General features: G+C 47.8%; 1 protein-coding gene across 1 annotated transcript in view; it reads left to right on the top strand.

The window, feature by feature from the left end:
• The first annotated feature begins 2,441 nt into the window (after positions 1-2,441).
• The window catches only part of LOC142558618 (thyrostimulin beta-5 subunit-like), a 45,742-nt gene continuing 23,304 nt past the window's right edge, over positions 2,442-24,879 (top strand). Inside the window, exon 1 of the mRNA XM_075670793.1 lies at positions 2,442-2,766. Within this exon, the coding sequence (XP_075526908.1) occupies positions 2,476-2,766 (291 nt within the window). The 5' untranslated portion in view covers positions 2,442-2,475. The remainder of the gene's footprint in view (positions 2,767-24,879) is intronic.

Below are 24,879 nucleotides of genomic sequence, written 5' to 3'. Positions count from 1 at the left end.
ATGACAGTTACGCGAATTCCGCCCTATTACAATCGAGGCAACATGCCGAAAAAAGTGCCGATGAATGTGCGGAGAAATATAATTAAGCTCAGTTCACAAGATATACCTCAACGTGAGATATGCCGCCTCACAGGAAAGTCTATACGTGCGGTCAACCGAATATACCAAGCATACAGGGATGAAGATGGCCGACTCAAAGATGCAGCACGATCGGTACAACACCGATGCATGTTGCAAGAGTCCGACCTTCTGATTGTTGCTGCAGCCGTTGCCTTTCCTTTTTAGAGCACCCGCCAGATCAAGACAGCCCTCAATCTGCAAGCCAGTGAGGAAACAATTAGAAGGCGCATGCGAGAGGCTGGTCTTCGTGGATTTCTCGCGGCACAAAAGCCACACATTACGGAGTGCCAAAAACGCCGGCGCCTTGAGTTTGGGAGGGCATATGAGCGCTGACGACTGTGAAGAACGGAAGGAAGTCATATTCTCAGATGAATCGACATTTTCATCTAGATGGGATTAAGAGCGCCGGGTATGGAGACCATACAACTGCACGTATTTTCCTTTTCATTCTGACCTTTTAAGCACAAATTCTTCGGACGCGCATGAGGTCTTTCATCTGAAAAGACCATTATCCATTGCCTCCTTTTCGTGTAGATATGAGCCTGAGTATGTTTCCGAGATCTACCACAGCGGCCACTCTGCCCTCAACGTTTGGGGAGCAATTAGCAAAGAGGGCCTCGGTCCGATAATCCGGCTGTCCCCATTGTTCACAGCTGAAGTTTACAGCGAAATTCAGGACTTCCACCTATTGCCATACGCTCTTGACGGGCCATTTAAAGATGGCTGCTACTTGTTCCAACAAGACCTGAGCCGGTGCACATGGCCAGAGCTGTGGAAAAACTTCTTTAAAATGTGGTGTTCGCGTTCTTTACTTGCCTCCGAAAGGTGCAGACTTCATTGTTATGAACGTGTGGGGCACGATGAAGGAAAGTTTATCCAAGCTGAATGTTGGAGGGGCAAGTGCCGACGAGCTCTGGCTCGCCATAACGCGCGAGTGGAAGGGCTTTGGTGAGAGGAGGGACTTCGTAGATGCGCTCTGCGAGTCAATTCCACGCTGCCTACAAGCTGCGCTTCGCGTGGACATCGCGAGATGTTGATAGCAGAACATGCCAACCGCTTTAGACGAAACAAAGTTACGTTTCGATTCTTTTTGTTTTCTGTGGAAAAAATGAACCCAGTGTTCTTTCTGTTATTTATATTTACTATGTTCTCCTTACTATATTTTTTCATTCAGCTCACACAGCCTACCCTTGATTATCATTGTATATCTCCTCTGAGCAAAAGAAAATGAGTATGAAAATGAATATCTACACCAACAAACGCCGACACGCGATCAATACGTAAGAATACTCGCTTCCAATGATCCAGTTTCCGTGATTGATTGGCGCACAATATATGCGAACCACGTAATGTGGTGCGCCAATAAATGACTGGAGTCGTGAAGAGTTCATTAAAGTGCCCTTCGAATGGATGGATGGATGGATAAAACTTTACTGGATCTATTTAAATGTGGTTGGGCCCCTAGACGTCCGGGAGCCCCCTGGCGGACATCTCTAGGCAAGCACAGTCCACCAGCCAGAGCTGGTCATGCGAGCAAGTGGCCTGAAGAGCGGCCTCCCACGAGGAAAAGGAATGAGGTGGCCTCATGTGCATGAAACTGGCCTTGAGGAACGTGCCGCGTTATTTCATTTTGTAAACTCTTTTATTGCCACTATCGCAGACACACCCTTTAAGAGGGGTGATGTATAAGTGGAAATTGTCCTCGTTTTACGAAGCCATTAGTACCACGGAGTGGGAGATAATTTAATAAGAACTAATACCTCGCAGGACAGGCTAACACGGTTGAAAAAATAGGGCAGCGAGGTCGTTGTAGCCAAGCCGCCTCACTAGCACGTAATCACGCAAACCATTGCTATTATCTCCCACACGGGATGCAGACCATGGCGAGAATACGCTGCACGGCGTCCACAAGCCTTTATTTATAGATTATGGTGCATGCTGCGCTACAGACATTCATTCGCCCAGCCCCCCCTGCACAATGCTAAAGGGCACCTAGCGCTACCTTTTTGGAGCAAGACAACGCCAATCTAGAAACACTAGGGAGTGAAACTTGCTCACTAGGGAGACTGCGCATGCGCAGACCTTGCCTGTATTTATCCGCCGGCGCGCCCCGCCGACGAGCAGCTGCGTGTCCGGCGTTCCGAATTATTCTGGGGGCACCTGTACATGTTCCGCCCTTACGTAATACGCCGCAAGGGACCTTTCATAGAGAATCACTTATGATGATAATGGTGATATCCCTAGCAAGTTGCTTAACTTTCTGTAGTTCTAAAATTGTTTCGCTCCTCCCTGACCCCAATCCTTTGTCACCGCAGCAGTTCCGTCAATTACGGAACGGACGTGACACGAGCCACTATGCGAAACGTCCGCGGGTCGCTTCCTGTGCCAGCCGTGGTCTTGCTCGTGTACTGGCTGCTCGTGGCGGGCGCTGCCTCGGCATCCTCTATGAAGCGCCATGAAAACGCAGACAAGCTGCCGTCCTCGGCGGTCCGCGTTGCTGGCGGAGACGCTGTGGACACGCTGACCACGCTCAATTGCCACCGGCGCGAATACTGGTTCCGGGCAGCACGTACCAACGCCAATGGGAGCCGCTGTTGGGACGATGTCACCGTCATGTCCTGCTGGGGAGGATGCGGCTCCAGAGAGGTCAGTGCTGCAGGCATGCCCCGAAACGTCAGTATACGTATTTTTTATGCTTGCTGTTGCACATATATGATTGCGATAGTCCTCTTGGTGTCTTATAGTGCCAGTGGTCAAACAGCAAAAGTCGTGCAGATGCGATTGGCGTCCGAGCATCTGTTCATCGGGCCTTCCGCTTGTGAGTTCGTTGATCTGCACACCCTTTATGAAAACAAGTGGTACAAAGTGCCAAGTCATTAAGAAAAAAGTTGCTACAAAAAGGCAACTTGACTAGTCCTAATAACCAGAAGGTCCAACCCTTACAAAAATTACTTTAGACTGTCTATAGAAAGTCTATAGACTTTTTATAGACAGTCCCAACTGTACGTGTGCGGCGCCACGTACAGTTGGGATTATCGGGAACGACCTCGTAGGTTACATCACTCAGTCGCCGCAATACCCGATATGGTCCGAAGTATCGCCCTAACAGTTTCTCGGAGAGGCCTCGTTTCCGTATGGGTGTCCAAACCCATACTCTGTCGCCGACTTCATAGGTAACTATTCTACGGTGAAGATCGTAGCTGCCTGCGTCGTAGTCTTGCTGCTGGCAGATGCGAAAACGCGCGAGCTGCCGAGCCTCTTCTGCGCGTTGCGTAAACACATCGGCGTCCGTATCAATGTCGTCAAAGTCGTGTGGAAGCATTGCATCCAACATCGTTCGTACATCCCGTCCGTGAGCAAGGATGAACGTAGTCATGCGCGTTGTCTCTTGTTTCGCCGTGTTATATGCAAAGGTGATATAAGGTAGGATGTCGTCCCAATTTTTATGTTCGACATCCACGTACATTGGCAGCATGTCTTCAATGGTTTTGTTTAGGCGCTCTGTTAACCCATTGGTTTGTGGATGGTAGGCGGTTGACTTTCGATGGGCTGTTCCACTTAGTAGCAAGACGTGATCTAAAAGTGCAGCCGTAAATGCGGTTCCTCGGTCTGTTATTACGACGGTTGGCGCGCCGTGTTGCAACACCACATGCTCAATGAAAAAGCGCGCTACCTCGGCTGCTGTGCTACTCTGGAGTGCCTTTGTTTCAGCGTAACGTGTGAGATAGTCGGTTGCGACAATAACAAAGCGATTCCCTGCAGTAGAAGTAGGAAGTGGGCCCAAAATATCCATTCCGATTTGATCAAATTGTCTTCGAGGGACCCGGACGGGTTGCAGGAGGCCGGCTGGTTTAGTCGGAGTCGACTTGCGCCTCTGGCAGTCGAGACAAGTGCGAACGTGATGTTTCACGGCGGTGGTAAGTCTCGGCCAGGAGTACCTTTGCTGCACTCTGGCTAATGTTCGCGTGTAGCCTAAGTGACCAGAAGTCACCTCGTTGTGGCAAGCTTGAAGTGCTTCCGTACGAGGAGCTGCAGGAATGACAAGCAAATAGGGGGACCCGGTCGAAGAAAAGTTTCGTTTGTAAAGTACTTTCGCCCGCAAGCAAAACGACAACAGTCCTTTTGCGAAAACTCTAGGTGGTTTCGCAGATCTGCCCTCTAAGTAATTGCTTAGTTCAAGCAACTCAGGGTCGCCCCGTTGTTGTTGCGCGATGGCGGATGTGTCCATAACAGAAAGAAATGCCGAGTCTTCTTCTTCGGGCGGGGCAGGTGACTCTATCGGCGATCGAGACAAGCAGTCAGCATCCGTATGTCGTTTCCCCGACTTGTACGTGACAGTCATGTCAAACTCTTGCAGCCTTAGGCTCCAACGCGCCAGTCGTCCAGAAGCTTCTTTAAGATTTGTCAACCAACATAGTGAATGGTGGTCGCTGATAACTGTGAAGTGGCGGCCATACAAATCTGGGCGAAATTTCACAACCTCCCATACCACGGCGAGGCATTCTTTCTCAGTTGTGGAGTAATTAGCCTCTGTACGTGAGAGTGCTCTACTTGCATAGGCAAGCACTCTTTCTGTGTCCTCTTGCCGCTGCACACGAACAACTCCCAAGCCAACATCGCTGGCATCAGTGTGGAGCAATGTAGGAGCGGTCTCATCGAAGCAAGCAAGCACTGGAGGTGTCTGGAGACGTTGCCGCAAGTCGTTGAATGCACCTTGCTCTTCGTCGCCCCATACAAAAGCAACGTCGTCTCTAGCCAGGCGAGTTAACGGCGACCCAATGCGCGCGAAGTCTGCAGTAAACCGCCGGTAATAGGCACTGAGGCCGAGGAAGCGCCTGACAGCCTTTTTATCAGATGGTACGGGAAACTATGCTACGGCTGCAATTTTTTCAGGATCCGGCCGGAAACCTGCGTGGCTGACGACGTGACCGAGAAACTGCAGTTCCGCGAAGCCAAAGTCGCACTTCTGCGGCTTCAAGGTGAGGCCGGTGGACCGTATGGACTGCAGAACCGCTTCAAGCCGTTCGAGGTGTTCTTCAAACGTTGCGAAGAACACGATGACGTCGTCGGGATACACTAAGCAGGTTTTCCACTTCAGACCCGAAAGTTCAGTATCCATGAGTCGTTGGAACGTAGCAGGGGCAGAACACAAGCCGAAAGGCAAGACTTGAAATTCATATAGGCCATCTGGCGTCACGAACGCAGTTTTTTCACGGTCTCTCGGGTCTACTTCGATTTGCCAATATCCGCTTTTTAAGTTAATTTGTGCGACGCGTTAATACTTGTCCAGCCAGTCTTAATTTCTTCGAAGACTGCACCGCGATAGCGATCGGGAACCAGCGGATGCAGAACGGTTACCTGTTGTGGACTAGGAAACCGACTGCTTTAGGGTGCTTGTGGTGGACTGGTTTCGGCCATTGCGAGATGTGTGCAGCTCCTGGAGAGAGGTGGTTGAAGAGCGGAGAACTCCGGGGCAAGGCCTAGCAGTCGACGACTAAAGCGATGCACGGGTGTCGTAACTGGTGACAGTGCGTCCGGGCTAGATGAACGACTCCCAGAAGGACTCCAATGCATCAGACGCGGTCAGTACCCCACACCTCCACCAGTGTCGCGGTACAACGCGGACAGAACACAGGGAGACGTTCTTCACGAACAACAGGACAATCTGTTTACAAACAAACAGAGCAGAGACACGTCTTCTTCGTCATCATCCAATCTCACTCTGACCCACTAGGCGGATTTGATTTGGTTTGGTTTGGTGCCTGTAGTTATAGCACGACCCACTACGGGGGATTGGCCATGAATCGGGCGGCAGTGGGTCGAAAAAGAATAAATACCTAAATAGGATTTTTTTACTAAAAATGATATTAAATGAATTCTAATCATTAATAATAATTTTCATGCTATAGTTTCTTAAAATTAGAAGTTAATATATTTGGTTTCTTGTTGTGAAAAATAAAACAGTAAAATTAGCATGGAAGTCTCCTTGTTTCCATTACATAATTATATATGGCATCACATACGTTCCTATTACAGTGTCCTAATGCCGACGCCCCCAGAGACAGAATGATAGGTAGCGTATATGGCTAATCCAAGTTGGCGGAAGGGACCTTCAAGAAGTCGTTTTCTATGCACGTTGAACCTACGACACTCTATAAAGAAATGATCCATAGTTTCGGGTTCATTGCAGTAAAAACATTTAGGAGAAGGTGCCAAACCAGACCTATGGGGATAGAAATTAAGCCGTGGTAATCGGCAACGCATACGCGTAAATGAAACTTCAAATTTTCTTGTTGCACACCATCCGCTGTGCCAAGGAAATCTAAGATGCTGAATATAGGCGTTACCTAATACACATGATTTGGCATGTTCTTCTTGAATGGAAACTTTTTTAAACCTTGCAGAAGTGACGTATGCCGAAGGTTTTAGGATCCTCAGTACCGGGCCTTTAAGAGATCCCGCTGATAGTGCGTCTGCTGACTCATTTAAAGTGAGCGCCACGTGCCCTGGCACCCATACCAGGTGGATGAGGAGTAAATGTTGGGGAATGAATGAATGAAATTCTCGGAGAATGATACTTGAAATGGGCACAGATAAAGCGGAGCAAACAGACAAGGAGTCAGTTAAGATTACGGCTAAAGAAATAGACGTGGGAAGTTTCCGTAGAGCTAGGATGATCGCCAATAACTCTGCTTGAAATATTGGCGTAAAGTCGGGTAGTCGAAGAGAGAAAGACCAATTTATAGATGTCGAAAAAATGCCCACTCCGGCCTTCTCTTCACTGACAGAAACATCTGTGGCTATTACTGCATTTATTTGGAGGTTTTCAAGGTGGTCGTCTAATAAACCTTTTACGTATCAAATAGGTAGGAGCTTAGCGTTATTGGGAAATATATCGCCAAATTCAACACTTACTGTCGAAGTAGGTAAATTTTGAAAAGCCGCATCACGGATTGATATTTGTAATGGCTCTAATAGCTTCTGCACAAAAACTACCTGGGGACAATGCAGTCTGGACCATTGATTCTCAAAGAATGCGGTTGGTTCTCGAATAAAAATATAGTAGGAGCGTCTCTTGGTAGAAGCATAGATGTTTAGAAATGTTTGGACTGTCAGTATACGAAATCGAGTTTGAAGAGAAGGCAGGTGAGTCTCATGATATAAGATATTATTGGCTACAAATTTTGGAAGGTCGAGACACAGACGTAGTGGTTCACGTTCTAAAAGAACCAGAGGACGTAACTTATACGTAGGGCCTCCTGAAAATAACACGCATCCAAACTCTAGAATGGGGCGGATATACATACAATAAATCATCAGCAAGGTCTCCCTGCGCATTCCAAAACGACTGCTGCAGACTCTTCGTAATAAACCAACAGCGCGTGCTCCTTTAGATGCGATGTATTCTATGTGTGTCTGCCAATTAAGCTTTTCGGTGTAAATCATTCCCAGATATTTTAAAGAATGTACCTGCGGAATAATCTCCTGGCCATACGACAGTGTTATTCGGATAGAAAAAGTTAAGGGAAACACAATGATCGCACTTTTGTGGACATTTAGCGACATTTGTATTCCTTTTAGCCAAATTTCAATCTGATTCAAATACGAATGCAAAGTTTTATATAAGCTATGTATATCATTCGATACCGTGAAAAATGCGATATCATCAGCGTATACGTATACCTGTACGTCATGATGTGTCGGGGTGTGATTTAGTAAAATATTGAATAATACTGGGGAAAGTACTGCACCTTGAGGAACGCCCCTTGTCTGTTTAAATTCATTAGAAAAAAACACCGTTTTGATAGCAATAAAATGTTCGTCCGCTTAGAAAATTTTGAATCCATGCAATTATATTTTATCATTGCTGTAGTTATGCCATCAGGACCTGGGGCTGAAGCTGGCAGCATCTTTACCTCTCTCATTAATTCTTCTAATGTGACTGTTATGTACTCATTGGCTGGTTCAGGTGCCGGTATATGATAGGGGCAAAGTGATGTGAATCGACGCTCTAAGCCTTTTGCAATATCCTCCAGAGACTGCACTAATTCAGTGGAAGTTAAGCTAACAGACTCTACATTTATTGGGGCTGAAATAATCTTTTTAGACCGAGGAAACTGAAATACGGCTTTTTTATTATTAGACTATGATAGGTAACTGTAATGTTTGGTGTTATAATTTTCTTTCGCTTTGTCAACTGTTTGCCTGAATGTGGCTGTAACAAACTTATAGTCATTCCAATTACGTGGACATTGATTACACAGTAACTTTCTCCAAGCTGCCTTTCTTCTTCTATATTCGCGTGCACAGTCCGGATTCCACCATGGTGAATAAGTACCACCTTTAGTTGACTGCATACAGAACTTGCAATATTTATAACTGTCACTTAGCACTTGACACAAATTAATTGCCTTCATCATTTAGGCCAACCTGTTTTTCTAAAGCTGATCGCAGTGAAACTTGAAATTTACTATAGTTAACATAGGTGCGGACATGCTTTTCAACCAAATTAATTGGGCGCGTTATTTCAAAAGTTATTGGAAGATGGTCGCTATTTGTGGCCGAGGTAATAGCAGACCAGGAGGAAATTACACAGCCCGAACTGGAAAAAGTTATGTCTAACACCGAACGCGCTTTGCCGGATACATAAGTTGGGGTTCTCGAATTTACACAATTAAGGTTATTTGACGAAACACAATCTAACAATAGTTTACCACAAGAGTCGGACCGATAACCCCATGATACGTGGTGACAATTAAAATCACCAGCTATGATTATATCCTTTCTGCATGCTGCAACCGCGGCATCAAGAGAGCCTGTATTGCGGACTCGTGTAGGGAAATGATTATCGAAAATGGGGCGCATCCAGGAAGCGTTACATCCAATGCTAGAATCTCACTTTCAGTGGAGAATGACTGGTGACTAATTTTAGCTCTCTGACAAATTTTTGTTGAGATGAAAAATGCTAATCCCCCTCTACGAGAAGGACGATCTAGTCGAAAACTGCGATAATTCTTTAAATGATAACTCTTTTCTGTGGATAACCAAGTTTCTTGCAGAATAATCAAATCAGGAGAAAGATCTTCACAGAGATATAAGAGATCAGTGGCTGCAGCAAAAATGGAACGACAGTTCCACTGCAGCACTTTCGAGCTTCCTATGTTGACAATATTCCGGCAGTATTAGCTGCCGTCTGTAGAGTGTTATCCTTTAGGAAATCATCCTTTGATAAGCTCTTATTTTCACTCTTTTTGGCTTTTAGTTCGTGGAGGGTAGTAGCTCTCGGGGAGTATGGAGAAGCACGACGTTTACAAATTCTTGCGTCCAAATCCATGTTCTCCATGGTATCTGAACCGGATTCATGACTGTGAAAGCCCTCATGTTCTACATGAGTTGCGGGAGCTTCGGAGGCATCAGTACTGCGAGGCGAGGCCTCTGCCGATACGTGTTTCTCTATGTTCTCATCAGAGAATGTGATTTCAGAAGTAACACTTGGACGCGCAGTAACATTCAAAAGTTGCGACAACTGAGAGGTGAGAACTTTTCCAACGGTCTCTGAAAGGTTCGTAAATGAACTGTCAAGAGCTTTTGCCATAGCTTTCTCTACGGCAGCAGCTACAACTTCACCAAGAGATGCATCTATTGCTTTGGAGTGACGAGCAGCAGCTTCAGCATAGCCACATGATTTCTCTAATGAGAGTGCACGAGCTTCACGACGCGAACACCGTTTCCGTTCTATAATTTGTAGAATTTCGAGCTCTTGGTCTCTCGCAGGGCATTGCGCATAGTCCGCAGGGTGGGAACCTTCACACAAACGGCATCGTTCGCTCTGAGAGGAACACGTTTTTCTATCGTGGCCTTCTCCGCAAATGTGGCACCGAAGCTCTGATCGACATCCCTTAATACTGTGGCCATATCGCCAACACTGAACGCATTGCACTGGGCGGGGAGAAATTGCTTCCACCCTGTATATTAATGGCCACACCTTGATCTCTGACGGCCTATTTGTGCCTACAAAGGTGACAATAACCGACTCTGTGGGGGCTCTTTGATTCTCACAAACGCGTGAACATCGGTAGACGGAGACGGCACCTGCCGGGAGAACATCTGCAGGACCTCGGAAGCACACACACTCGCGTCGAGTCAACGAACTAGACCCTTAACTCAAGCTAGATGAGCAGGAATGAAAGGTCTCACCGGGTGATTCGAGAACATTTCGCACTTCAGAAGGTCGGAGACACAGGTCTGGTCTGGCGAACAGCATAGAATGCCCCCTCTGCCAAATTGTCGAACATCGGTTATGCTTTGGAAATGCGGGGTTGCTTTCCGCAGCTCTTCTTGAATCACCTTGGGATTCTTCACGCGGATGAATCCCCCATTGGTCGGCACTAGGGCCACTGGAACGCTGTGAATGCCACTGCGCAAGAAAGCCTCTATAGGCATGTCATTAGTGGGAAGCGAAGCCGTCCAGAGGAAAGATCTCTGGCCGGGAGAAGAAAGAGACATTAGGAACTCACAATCAGATTGACGACACAATAAGAGGAAAGAACAAAACAAAACTAAAGAAAATTAAACCGCCCGATACTTGACCAATTCCCCGCAGAGAACAGGACCAGCTTCCACGGCAGTCAAACACGTCAAGGTGGCAAGGCGTCGTCGTCTGCATAGAATACAGGCGTCAATATTTGACAAAATTTTGAGGACCGCCAGCTTACTTTAGGGGTATTTATTGACTTTAGTAAGGCATTCGACTCCATCAGTCATGAACTATTTAAACGAACTTACCTACTACGGTATCCGCGGTGTCGCCTTAAAATTATCTCAGTCGTACTTGCAGCACAGATGCCAATATGTGTTCATTAACAACAAATCGTTCAAAATTTTTTTGTGTTACGGCAGGTTTTCCCTCGGGCAGTATCCTTGGGCCTCTTCTGTTTAATCTTTGTGCCCGACTATGCTGGTGAACCCAATGAGGAGCTTTGCAATCCCATCACAGAAGCGGAGGTTCAACATGCCCTCAACCAAGTGCGAACCACGACGGCACCAGGCCCAGACTCTGTGACCAATAAAACGCTTCGCAACCTCAATGAGCAATCCATACGTAAACTCACCGAGTATTACAACCACTGTCTCGAAGAGGGGGAGATACCCCAACAATGGAAAGCAGCCAAGGTGATCTTCATTCCAAAGCCGAATAAGCCAATTCGCATTGATAACTTACGTCCAATCTCTCTCACTTCATGCATAGGGAATATCTTGGAGCACGTAATCCACCTACACCTCTACAAATACATCGAACATAATCACTTGTTCCCTTCGGAAATGACTGGCTTTCGCAAATCTCTTTCTTGTCACGATGTCATGCTAAGGCTCAAAGAAGACATTATCGAACCTAGCGACGCACGTGACACAAAAGCGTTGGTCGGCCTCGACCTCAAGGGCACCTTCAATAACGTGTCCCACTTGGCCATACTACGCAAACTTAGCAGTATAAACTGCGGGGAGCGAATTTACCTCTATATACGCAGCTTCCTCACGAAGCGCACTTCGATGCTCCATTTAGGCAGCGAACAATCTGTTCAAATAAGTTTAGGAAGCACTGGCACTCCCCAAGGGGCAGTACTTTCTCCCCTCCTCTTCAATTTGGCTATGCGACTTCTAGCTTTCACTCTCAAGAAGATTCCTGACCTCCGATTCACACTGTACGCGGACGATATTACGCTGTGGATGTCCGGAGGTTCTGACGGGCACATCCAAGACACCCTCCAAGCAGCAATTGGTCAGGTCGAGATAGTAGTTCACGACTTGAATGTCAGGTGCCGCCCCACCAAATCACAGCTTCTCCTTCTGCCTCCCACGAGACGCTTAAGGACTTCACCTCCGAATATCCAACTCACGACTGAAGGGCACCCAATACCCCACGTGGACAGGATAAGGGTCCTAGGATTACACCTCCAACGCAACCGAGCAAATCAGCATACCTTGCAAGCACTACAAACAACGGTAGATAATACGCTCCGCCTGATAGGGAGGATCTTCAACAAACACGGAGGGCTTCGAGAGGATGAGCTAATTCAGCTAATCAAGGCTTTTGTTTTAAGCAAAATCACCTTCGCACTACCACATCTCTCACTCACTAGGCAGGAAGAGGATACTGTGAATTGCTTGATCCGCAAGATACACAGAGTCGCTCTTGGTGTTCCAATTAGATCATCCACAGAAAGGGTGATGGCCACAGCTAGATTTTAAGAAGGCATTCGATGTTGTCCCTCACTCTTTACTTATAGAAAAATTAGAAATATATAATATAAACAGTACGGTTGTTAACTGGATAAAAGAATACTTAAATTTAAGAAAACAAAAAGTGGTTCTTAATGGCAAAACATCCCGTGAAGTTGATGTGTCCTCTGGAGTGCCCCAAGGATCAGTCACAGGACCACTTTTATTTCTTATTTATATAAATGATATTTGCTCCGGTATTTCATCGCAAATCAGGCTATTTGCCGATGATTGTGTTTTGTACAGGACTGTTCATACTACCCATGACTGCAATGTTTTACAAAATGACCTGTACAAGATAAATGAGTGGTGCAACAAGTGGCATATGCACATTAACATGAAAAAAACCGTTCATATGCGTTTCTCGAGGAAAAGAATCCCTCATGTCTTCTGTTACTCTTTAAATTCAACCATGATAATATCGGTTCAGGAGCACAAACATCTCGGCGTTTATTTCACACCTGTTCTTTCTTGGAGCCGTCACATTGATCATATCACAAGTAAAGCATGCCGCATTCTAGGTTTCCTGCGCAGAAATGCAAAAAAGTTGCCACTGGAGACAAAGGTGTCATTGTACAAATCAAATGTCCGATCTGTTCTGGATTATGCGTGTGCTGTGTGGGATCCGTGGACGGCACGTGACGTCAACAGTTTAGAAAGAATTCAAAGTATAGCCGTTTCGTTTTGTATATTCAAACTACGCTAGGAATTTCAGTGTTTCAAGAGCAAAAGAAAGCCTCAGTTGGGAGCCACTTCAGCAACGCAGGAAATATCTCAGGCTGAAACTCTTTCATAACATATTCCACTCTCGAACAGGTATAAATCCCGGGAAATATTTTTCCAAGCCTGATTACGTTTCTCAACGGCTGGACCATGAAAATAAGGTTAAAGAAATAGCCTGCAAAACTGAAGCGTTTAAAATGTCATTTTTCCCCAGAACCATAAGCCAATGGAACAAGCTACCATCTGATGTCGCAATGATTCTATCAAATGATGTATTTTCAAACTGTATACGCCCACTGAAGTAAGATAGTGTTTTTGTGTGTATGTGCGAGTATGACAGCATTCCGGGTATATGTTATGTTTTGCCTGCTTTATTTATTGGTTCTTTGTTTCCTTTTCCCCCCCGCTGTAATGCCTACGGGCGCTGTGGGTATTGTGATAAATAAATAAAATACCACAGACTCACCAGCACTGAAGCTGGGCGTGAGATCCTGAGAGAACTTCATCATGCTCCACCCTTCAACGAGAGCAAGCGACATCAACTTCCTCCGAACATACACGGCCAATACCACATCCAGCCCCTACCCAGAAACATGCACTCCGAATTTCACGTCAAACGCCGCAAACTTCGAGTCAAGGCGCTACAACGCAGCTATGGACAGGCTGAAGAAGTCCACTGTATGGACGCTGCAGCCTACATCACTAGACATCGTTATGCTCTAGTGGTCGTAGACAACCAGGGCAACACTGTATGTTCAGCATCAGTCAAGATCACCTCGGCGGGCGACGCGGAAGAGGCCGCCATTGCATGCACTCGCATCGAGGCTACCCGATTGCGACGTCATCATTAGTGACTCTAAGACTGTTATCCGGAACTTCAGTAACGGCTACATTAACAACCTCTCGCACTCTCTACTTGTCGCTCGCATATCAGAAAACGACATCGCTCTCGTCTGGACTCCAGCACATCAAGGACCCCAAGGCAACAAAATGGCTCATGCCGCTGCTCGAGGATTCACGGACCGAGTAGCCGCAAATTTGGGCCTAACTCTAGAACCCAATGACTCCCAATGACTCCCAACAACACACTAATAAAGACACCCTCGTCATATTCCATGAAATTTGCACCCATTACAGACACCAATGCCTAATGTATCCACCTCTCTCTGTGCCTACAACGCGCCAGAGAGAAATACTGTGGCGCCAACTACAAACTCGCACTTTTCTTACCCCGCGCACTTTGCGCTTTTTCTTTCCCGCCACATCATCATCATCAGCAGCAGCAGCAGCAGAAGCAGAAGCAGCAGCCTGGCTATGCCCACTGCAGGGCAAAGGCCTGTCCCATACTCCTCCAACTACCCCGGTCATGTGCTAATTGTGGCCATGTTGTCCCTGCAAATTTCTTAATCTCATCCGTCCACCTAACTTTCTGCCGCCCCATGCTACGCTTCCATTCTCTTGGAATCCATTCCGTAACCCTTAATGACCACCGGTTATCTTCCCTCCTCATTACATGCCCTGCCCATACCCATTTCTTTTTCTTGATTTCAACTAAGATGTCATTAACTCGCGTTTTTTCCCTCGCCCAATCTGTTCTCTTCTTATCCCTTAACACTACACCCATCATTCTTCTTTCCATAGCTCGTTGCGTTGTCCTCAATTTAAGTAGAACCCTTTTCGTAAGCCTCCAGGTTTCTGCCCTGTAGGTGAGTACTGGTAAGACACAGCCGTTATACACTTTCTTCTTGAGGGATGATGGTAACCTGCTATTCATGATCTGAGAATGCCTGCCAAACGCATCCCAGCCCATTCTTATTCTTCTGATTATTTCAGTCTCATGATCCGGATCCGCGGTCGCTACCTGCCCTAGGTAGATGTATTCCCTTACCACTTTCAGTGCCTCGCTACCTATCGTAAACTGCTGTTCTCTTCCGAGACTATTAAACATTACTTTAGTTTTCTGCAGGTTAATTTTTAGTCTGTATTTTTGGCACTTCCTATCTAACAAAGATTCCCAACTTTCGTGGGAAATATGCGATGGTGAAGTAACAATTACAGTTGCAAAGAAAATAGCTGAAGCATTTAATGCGTTTTTCCAAAGTGTTTATTCCACTTCGAGCACTAGTGTTGCCGAGAGGCAGATAATTGACAGCCCAGACGTGATCAGTGTAACTATTGAGGGTGTGACTGAGCTCCTTCTACGGTTAGACGCAAAGAAAGCCACAGGGCCAGATAACATTCCTCCTGCTTTTCTTAAAAGATATTCCGAAGTATTAACTGGCCAAAATGTCCGCCGCTGTGAACGAAGCCCCGGCGTCCGTTGCATCCGCGGCGGCTATACCGCACGTCGGAGGCGAAACGTAACAGACCGCCCCGCCGGGAGAAGGAGATCCCGATGGTCAGGGGACTGCATCCGCTGTCCGGAGGGATGTCGCTCGATGATGCTCATAACCGAAGTCGGTCGTCCCTCGGCGTTTCTTGAGCGCAGCGCACAGAGAAGGCCTCGTTCTCACGTTCAGGTTCACACATGACACTGCAAAGTGACTTCGGGAGAGTTGCCATTTTTTTTTCTCGTTCCCAGCAAGCGTTAGAACTACGCCGAAACTCAACCGCTCAGTCAGCAAGCACGACACAACCCTCACTAAGCCATGCCAGGCTCTTTCCCCTTTTATACTACTGCCTAGTTCCTTACAGTACTCTAGCAGCACTCAGAACGCGTCCACAAATTGGAAAATTGGACTAGAAAGCACGTCATGACATTGAAACACTAAACAAAAGCAACATGTTAAAAAACCTGCCTCAGGAAGAAAAACATCAGTAACAAACAACTTTGAGGCTGATTCCTACGTTAGGGGCCTCGACTTAAGCCATCGGCGTTACCGTTGAGACTCCCCTTTTTGTAACGCACCTCAAAGGAATATTGTTGCAAAGCGAGGCTCCAGTGCAGGAGGCGGCCATTTTTGGAAGAGATGGTCTGCAGCCATTGGAGAGGGCAGTGATCCGTCTCAATGATAAACCTCGAGCCGACTAGGTAGCATGACAATTTCTGAACGGCCCACACGAGACACGCACACTCTTTCTCGGTGGCGCTGTACGCCTGCTCACGACTGGTCAGCTTACGACTAGCATACAGGACGGGGTGTTCCACTTCTCCATTTTCCCGTTGGCACAGTACAACGCCCATGCCTCGCTCACTAGCATCGCACTGAAGAACGAACCCTTTTGTGTAGTCTGGCGATCGTAGCACAGGCTGGCTGGTTAGGGTGCTCTTTAGGGCGCTAAAAGCTCTTTCCCTTGTCTCGTCCCAGACGACTGTTTGGGGCTCTGTTTTTCTTAGAGCATCCGTCAGGGGAGCCGCGATATCAGAGTACCTGGGGATGTACCTCTGATAGTAGCCGGCGACACCTAAGAACGACCGAATATCGGTCTTCGTGCGCGGTTGCGGGAAGTCTCGCACAGCGGCCACCTTTATTTCAGAGGGGCGGCGACGACCCCGTCCAATCACGTGACCGAGGTAGACAACCTCGGCCTGTGCTAACTGGCACTTGGGAGCCTTGACTGTCAAGCCCGCTTCGCGCAGGCGGGTTAGCACTGCCCGCAAGTGTGCCATATGCTCAGACCAGGATGCGGAGAATATCGCTACGCCGTCTAAATACGGTAAAGCGAATTCTTCCTGTCCCCGCAACACTTTGTCCATGAAGCTTGAAAAGCAGTATGGCGCGTTCTTCAAACCAAAACTCAAAACTTTAGGACGGAATGTTCCCATTGGTGAAATGAACGCCGCATACCTACTAGCCTCTTCTGTAAGTGGAACCTGCCAATAACCCCTGACAAGATCTAGGGTGGAAATAAACTGAGCGCTACTAATTTTCTCAAGGCGCTCCTCGATGTTAGGGATCGGATAAATTTGATCCTTAGTGATGGAATTAAGCCTGCGGTAGTCGACGCAAGGACGAGGTTCCTTGCCCGGTACCTCAACTAAAATCAAAGGGGAGGTATAATCACTCTCACCTGCCTCAATAACACCGAGCTGTAGCATTTTCTTTACCTCAGCCTCCATAATATCGCGCTGGCGGGGTGACACCCGGTACGCCTTGGATCGTACTGGTTCTGGGGAGGTAAGTTCTATTTCATGAGTAAGGACGGAAGTCCTACCAGGCCTCTCAGAGAACTGACCTTGAAACTCTTGTAAGAGCTGGTGTAGTTCGGTTTTCTGCTCAGGCGACAGCGGTGCTTTACCGATTAAGTCACTAATGACTTGATCGGTGTCTTCCCTGTTCGTCACTGAGCCTAGTCCCGGAAGCTCGACCGGAAGCTCTTCGGGAACGTTTACCATCATACACACCACTGCTTCCCGTTGTCTATAGGGTTTGAGCAGATTACAGTGGTAAACTTGCTGTGCTTTCCGTTTTCCTGGCAGACTCACCACGTAGTTAACGTCCGACAGTTTTTGAACAACCCGTGCTGGGCCCTCCCACTGCACGTCAAGTTTGTTTTTTAGCGATGTGCGCAATATCATTACCTCATCGCCCACCTCAAAACGACGGGCCCTGGCTGTCCGATCATAATAAACCTTGGCCCTCTGCTGGGCCTTTGCCATTGCTTAACCTGACAACTCCTGTGCCCTTCTTAAGCGTTCGAGGAGCCTAAGCACGTACTCCACCACGACTGGGTCGTCGCCCCTGCCTTCCCACGAGTCTCGAAGCATGCGAAGTGGAGACCGCAGCGAGCGACCGCACACCAGCTCAGCTGGCGAAAACCCCGTAGCCGCATGCGGCGCGGTCCTTAATGCAAACATCACCCCAGGCAGACACAGCTCCCAGTCAGTTTGTTGTTCAAAACACAATGCCCTCAACACGCGCTTCATGACGGAGTGGAGCTTCTCAACGGAATTCGACTGTGGGTGGTACACTGAGCTGTGTAACAGCTTTACCCCGCACCTTTCGAGAAAGGCTGTCGTCAAAGCGCTAGTAAACACTGTGCCCTGATCTGACTGGATTTCCGCAGGAAAACCAACTCGCGCAAATATGGACAGTAGTGCATTGACTATCTCAACTGAGCTCAGTTCTTTAAGCGGCACTGCTTCAGGGAACTTTGTCGCTGGGCAGATCACAGTCAAAATGTGTCTGTACCCCGTGGTTGTTACCGGCAGAGGTCCCACTGTATCAATAACGAGCCGTCTAAAAGGCTCCGTAATGATAGGTACCAACTTCAACGGCGCCCTCGATTTGTCCCCTGGTTTGCCCACCCGCTGACAGGTGTCACATGTCCTCACAAAGTGTTCTGCGTCACGAAAACACCCTGGCCAATAGTACTCTTGCAAGAGACGGTCCTTAGTTTTCTTAACTCCTAGGTGTCCGGACCACGAACCCCCGTGCGACAAGCGCAACAGATCCTGACGGTAGCACTGAGGCACGATCAGCTGATCGAACTCCACTCCTCTGCGGTCTAGATACTTCCGGTACAGGACCCCACTTCTTTCCACAAAACGAGCATTTTTCTTGGCGATACCTTCCTTGACATTGCAGCGCATGTTTTCTAGGCTGCCATCCTTTTTTTGCTCGGCTATCAAAGCCGACCGGCTGACTTTTAGCAAGCTATTAAGTCCATCTGACGTAAGCGCGGTGAGCAAATCTGCAGATAGCTCTTCTAACTTTCCCGTGTCGGGCATTTCCTCTCCAGTATCTGGTGCCTTCAACGCTACAGGCTCAATTTTATTCAGTTCGGACGTGTTCTGAATATGAGCTTGCTGCGCCTTCGACCCTTTCTCATTGTTCGATAACGTCGGCCCCGCAACTACCACCTTTGCAGCGAGCTCCCGAACTCTCGATCTGGTTAAGGCCTGAACGCTAGCCTCACCAAACAAAAACCCCTTCTCGCGCAGGAGGTGATCGGACGTGTTCGAAAATAGGTACGGGTACTGGTGGGGGGCAGCATAGATGACACTGCGGCCTCCGTCTCAAGTGCTCCGAAAGGTCCTTCAATAAGCACTTTTGCTACGGGCAGACACACGCTATGAGCTTCCACGGCTTGCTTGATCCATGCGCACTCGCCCGTGAACACATCGGGTTCTACGTAAGAGGAGTGAACTACATCCATTGTAGCTGCGGAATCACGAAGCACTCGGCACTCTTTCCCGTTCACGTGGAGGTCTCGAATGTAAGGCTCGAGAAGCTTAATTCATGTTCTCGTCAGTGCTGCATAATGACAAAAACCCGACGTTTGTTTTTGTTTCTGGACACTGCGCCGAAAAGTGACCCGGCTTCTGGCACGTATAACACACGCGCGCTTGCCTCGTCTCAAACCGCTTTCTGCGTTCGGCTTCGGCTGCCGCCGTCTCCTTACGTTCGGTCGGACTGCTTTTACTCGCATCCGCACTACGTGTGTCCCCCCTTGCTCTGATGGGCGTGAACTTCGGCCTCTCAAACTTGGAGCCAAATTGACCCTTTTGACCGTCCTTAGCTCCGCGAGCCCGACGCGTCACAAACTCCTCGGCTAGCTCGGCGGCTTTAGCCACCGTACTAACGTCTGGCCTATCCAAGACCCAGTACCGCACGTTCTCAGGTAACCGACTATAAAACTGTTCCAGCCCGAAACATTGCAGAACTTTCTCGTGGTCACCAAAGGCTTTCTCTTCTTTGAGCCACTCCTACATGTTTGACATAAGCTTGTAGGCAAACTCTGTATATGACTCACTTCTGCCTTTCTCATTTTCCCGAAATTTCCGACGGAACGCCTCCGCTGACAGCCTGTACTTTATTAGCAGACTCGATTTCACTTGGTCGAAATCCTCTGCCTCCTCTCTCTTCTTGCCCTCGTAGGCGAGGGCAAGAAGGAACGGCTCGCAAGAGGCGTACGTGACGGCGGCGCACGGACACGTTGTGACAAGAAGTGACGTATCCGAAGGGCCGGCGCCGGTCAGACCTCCTCGCTTCACAGTTGGGAAGCTCCTCTCCCCGGCTGCCGCGCTTTGACAAGCGTGGGTACCAACATGCACACACGCACACACACACACGAAGACACGTGGCATTGAAACATGCCTGGACGCGCTCAGCAGGAGGCGTTGGGACAGCGCTGAACTGGCCAAAATGTCCGCCGCTGTGAACGAAGCCCCGGCGTCCGTTGCATCCGCGCCGGCTATACCGCACGTCGGAGGCGAAACGTAACAGTATTAATGGAGCTACAAGCGATTACAAGTTACCCTCCTCCCTAGCCATGCGTTTCCTCCTCAAATCGCTCGCCAAGCCAGCGGGGCTAAGCTCCGCCTTCACTGGTTCTGCATCACGATACGACGTCACATCGTCCACTTCCGGTTGTTTTGGAGCCCGCCCCCGCCCGCGCGAAACCTCTCCGCTAGCCGCTTGGCCGTCGACCCCAAGCAAGAGCTAGCGAAGCAGCGTGCGTTGCGCGCATTCTGTCGCAGCGCCGAACGTGTCTGGCATTCCGGTAAACACACACTAGCGGAGCGTTTCGACGGAACGGTGGAAGCATAAACTCAAGCTGATGAAGGAACTTTAGCGTAGACGCACGTGAGCTGCCTGATCGTTCTCCATGGTCCAGCCATCCGTTGGCGCAGAGCTTAACCAGCCAAAGAAAGAGCTAATATTGCTCTAACCAAGTGTTAATATTTTAAACATTACCAAAAACAATGTGTTAACGATTACACTCCTGCGAAAAATTTACGCCAGCAGCAAAGAAGAATACATTTTGTTACGGCTACTGTGTGTGGTTGAGCTCTATGCCACCAAGTGGCTGCACTGTGCAGACCATTCACATTTGTGCTTCTGTCCATCCCCTGAAACGACACGCAATGGGACACGGCCAGGCCCTGTCCCCTTGCGCTTACACTAATACCGGGCTCGCGAAACGCTATTGCGTTAGTAATCTTCCGGGGTAAAGTGACGGCTGCAATCGCGCAAATCCTGGTGCCCATCGGATAGCGGCTGTCCAATGCGCTGCAGCCAGTCCGCTCCTCTAATGGCTTGGAGAAGGACACAATATCGCAGCTTGACCTATTGCCAGTCGCTACGTTTGCAGTACGCACAACGCAGCAAAGTCGAATCATAGCGCTCGCGAAAAGACAGACCGACACTGACGGCGGAGCTCTCGTCAAAGACGGAGCACGTTGTAACACAAGCAGACGACACTTGCTGTGTGCCGGAAGTGCTTAAGTGTACTGAAAAAATTGTTCTTGTACATTCCCTTTATGTTACTTTCGTTTTATAAAAACAAATTAACTAACATTCCAGCTATTACGAACATCATTTGTTTACCATAAAGTTGGAAAAATGATCGATCATGTGCCCTGGTCAGCCAATCGGATAGCTCGCCCTACTGACATCATATGGGTAGGGGCGGCTTAAAATTCCACCGCGCAGTGTGCTGCGATCGGCAGCGACGTGCATATTTAAACACGCTTTAAGCGGAGCACTTAGATACGTCAATTAATGATCAGAAGGACCTACTCTAACGACTCAGTACGTTTGTAGAAAATCGTCAAAATCGTTTCAGTGTCCTTTTAATAGGGCTCAGTGAGGTTAGGAGGACAAAAGAAGCATATACAGTGCTAAAAAGCGGGCACGTCCTGTGCTACCGGGGCTTAGCGGATGGACGAGAACTAGGAGTCGGATTCCTGATTCATAAGGATATAGCTCGTAACATACAGGAATTCTATAGCATTAACGAGAGGGTGGCAGGTCTTGTTGTGAAACTTAATAAGAGGTACCAATTGAACGTCGTACAGGTCTACGCCCCTACATCCAGTCATGATGACCAGGAAGTCTAAAGCTTCTATGAAGACGTGGAATCAGCGATGGGTAAAGTCAAAACAAAATACGCTATACTGATGGGCGACTTCAATGCCAGGGTAGACAAGAAGCAGGCTGGAGAAAAGTCAGTCGGGGAATATATTCCCCCGCTGACTAGAGCCTATGCCATATGGCATAGGCTCTAGGAATAGCAGGGGAGAGTTATTAGTAGAATTTGCAGAACAGAATAATATGCGGATAATGAATACCTTCTTCCGCAAGCGGGTTAGCCGAAAGTGGACGCGGAGGATCCCAAATGGCGAGACTAGAAATGAAATAGACTTCATACTCTGCGCTAACCCTGGCATCATACAAGACGTGGACGTGCTCGGCAAGGTGCGCTGCAGTGACCATAGGATGGTAAGAACTCGAATTAGCCTAGACTTGAGGAGGGAACGGAAGAAACAGGTACATAGAAGCCAGTCAATGAGTTAGCAGTAAGAGGGAAACTAGAGGAATTCCGGATCAAGCTACAGAACAGGTATTCGGCTTTAACTCAGGAGGAGGGCCTTGGTGTTGAAGCAATGAACGACAATCTTATGGGCATCATTAAGGAGTGTGCAACAGAAGTCGGTGGGAACTTCGTTAGACAGGACACCGGTAAGCTATCGCAAGAGACGAAAGATCTGATCAAGAAACGCCAATATATGAAAGCCTCTAACCCTACAGCTAGAATAGAACTGGCAGAACTTTCGAAGTTAATCAACAAGCGTAAGACAGCTGACATAAGGAAGTATAATATGGATAGAATTGAACATGCTCTCAGGAACGGAGGAAGCCTAAAAACAGTGAAGAAGAAACTAGGAATTGGCAAGAATCAGATGTATGCGTTAAGAGACAAAGCCGGCAATATCATTACTAATATGGATGAGATAGTTCAAATGTCTGAAGAGTTCTATAGAGATTTATACAGTACCAGTGGCACCCGCGGCGATAATGGAAGAGAGAGTAGTCTAGAGGAATTCGAAATCCCACAGGTAACGCCGGAAGAAGTAAAGAAATCCTTAGGAGATATGCAAAGGGGGAAGGCAGCTGGGGAGGATCAGGTAACAGCAGATTTGTTGAAGGATGGTGGGCAGATTGTTCTAGAGAAACTGGCCACCCTGTATACGCAATGCCTCATGACCTCGAGCCTACCGGAATCTTGGAAGAACGCTAACATAATCCTAATCCATAAGAAAGGGGACGCCAAAGACTTGAAAAATTATAGACCGATCAGCTTACTGTCCGTGGCCTACAAACTATTTACTAAGGTAATCGCAAATAGAATCAGGAACACCTTAGACTTCTGTCAAGCAAATGACCAGGCAGGATTCCGTAAAGGCTACTCAATCATAGACCATATTCACACTATCAATCAGGTGATAGAGAAATGTGTGGAATATAACCAACCCTTATATATAGCTTTCGTTGATTACGAGAAAGCGTTTGATTCTGTCGAAACCTCAGCAGTCATGGAGGCATTGCGGAATCAGGGTGTAGACGAGCCGTATGTAAAAATACTGAAAGATATATATAGCGGCTCCACAGCCACCGTAGTCCTCCATAAAGAAAGCAACAAAATCCCAATAAAGAAAGGCGTCAGGCAGCGAGATACGATCTCTCCAAAGCTATTCACAGCCTGTTTACACGAGGTATTCAGAGACCTGGATTGGGAAGAATTGGGGATAAAAGTTAATGGAGAATACCTTAGTAACTTGCGATTCGCTGATGATATTGCCTTGCTTGGTAACTCAGGGGACCAATTGCAATGCATGCTCACTGACCTGGAGAGGCAACGCCGAAGGGTAGGTCTAAAAATTAATCTGCAGAAAACTAAAGTAATGTTTAACAGTCTCGGGAGAGAACAGCAGTTTACAATAGGTAGTGAGGCACTGGAAGTGGTAAGGGAATACATCTACTTAGGACAGGTAGTGACTGCGGATCCGGACCATGAGACGGAAATAATCAGAAGGATAAGAATGGGCTGGGATGCGTTTGGCAGGCATTCTCAGATCATGAACAGCAGGTTGCCATTATCCCTCAAAAGAAAAGTGTATAACCAGCTGTGTCTTACCAGTACTCACATATGGGGCAGAAACCTGGAGGCTTACGAAAAGGGTTCTACTCAAATTGAGGACGACGCAACGAGCTATGGAAAGAAGAATGATAGGTGTAACGTTAAGGGATAAGAGCAGATTGGGTGAGGGAACAAACGCGAGTTAATGACATCTTAGTTGAAATCAAGAAAAAGAAATGGGCATGGGCAGGACATGTAATGAGGAGCTAAGATAACCGATGGTCATTAAGGGTTACGGACTGGATTCCAAGGGAAGGGAAGCGTAGCATGGGGCGGCAGAAAGTTAGGTGGGCGGATGAGATTAAGAAGTTTGCAGGGACGGCATGGCCACAATTAGTACATGACCGGGGTTGTTGGAGAAGTATGGGAGAGGCCTTTGCCCTGTAGTGGGCGTAACCAGGCTGATGATGATGATGATGATGATGCCATACCAAGCGATCTGCGATAGTGAGACATGTTCCACTCCACTCTGGCAATACACAGACGCTGGTTATCTTCGTCGAGTGAAAACCTATACAGCCAAATAGTTCACAACTTGTACACACACCGCGGCTTATGATGCGCGTCGCTTGTTTGCTCACCCAAGAGAAAAAATCCGTATATTGTAGTTAATGCTGCACGGAAAGGCTACGCAGTGGTTCCCCGACGACTTTGTGTGAACTGAAATCGCATTAATTTAACGCAGAACGAGCTATAAGATCTCAAAATCGTTACGCAGCAGGCGACAGCAATACATTCAAGCAGCAGCGCGCCGGCTCGCGCAAGAAAGGTCGACTAATAAACAAATATTTTTGTGCAGTAGAACTAAAGCTGGCCGGAAACGTCCCTGGTAGACGCTTACTACCGGCTGAAAGTTATCATGCTTGCTGATGAAAATAAATGCTCCTAACG

Source organism: Dermacentor variabilis, chromosome 1, assembly GCF_050947875.1.
Source record: "Dermacentor variabilis isolate Ectoservices chromosome 1, ASM5094787v1, whole genome shotgun sequence".
NCBI lineage: Eukaryota > Metazoa > Arthropoda > Arachnida > Ixodida > Ixodidae > Dermacentor > Dermacentor variabilis.
Note: the sequence above shows the minus strand (reverse complement) of the source record. Positions and strands in the feature narration are given on the sequence as shown.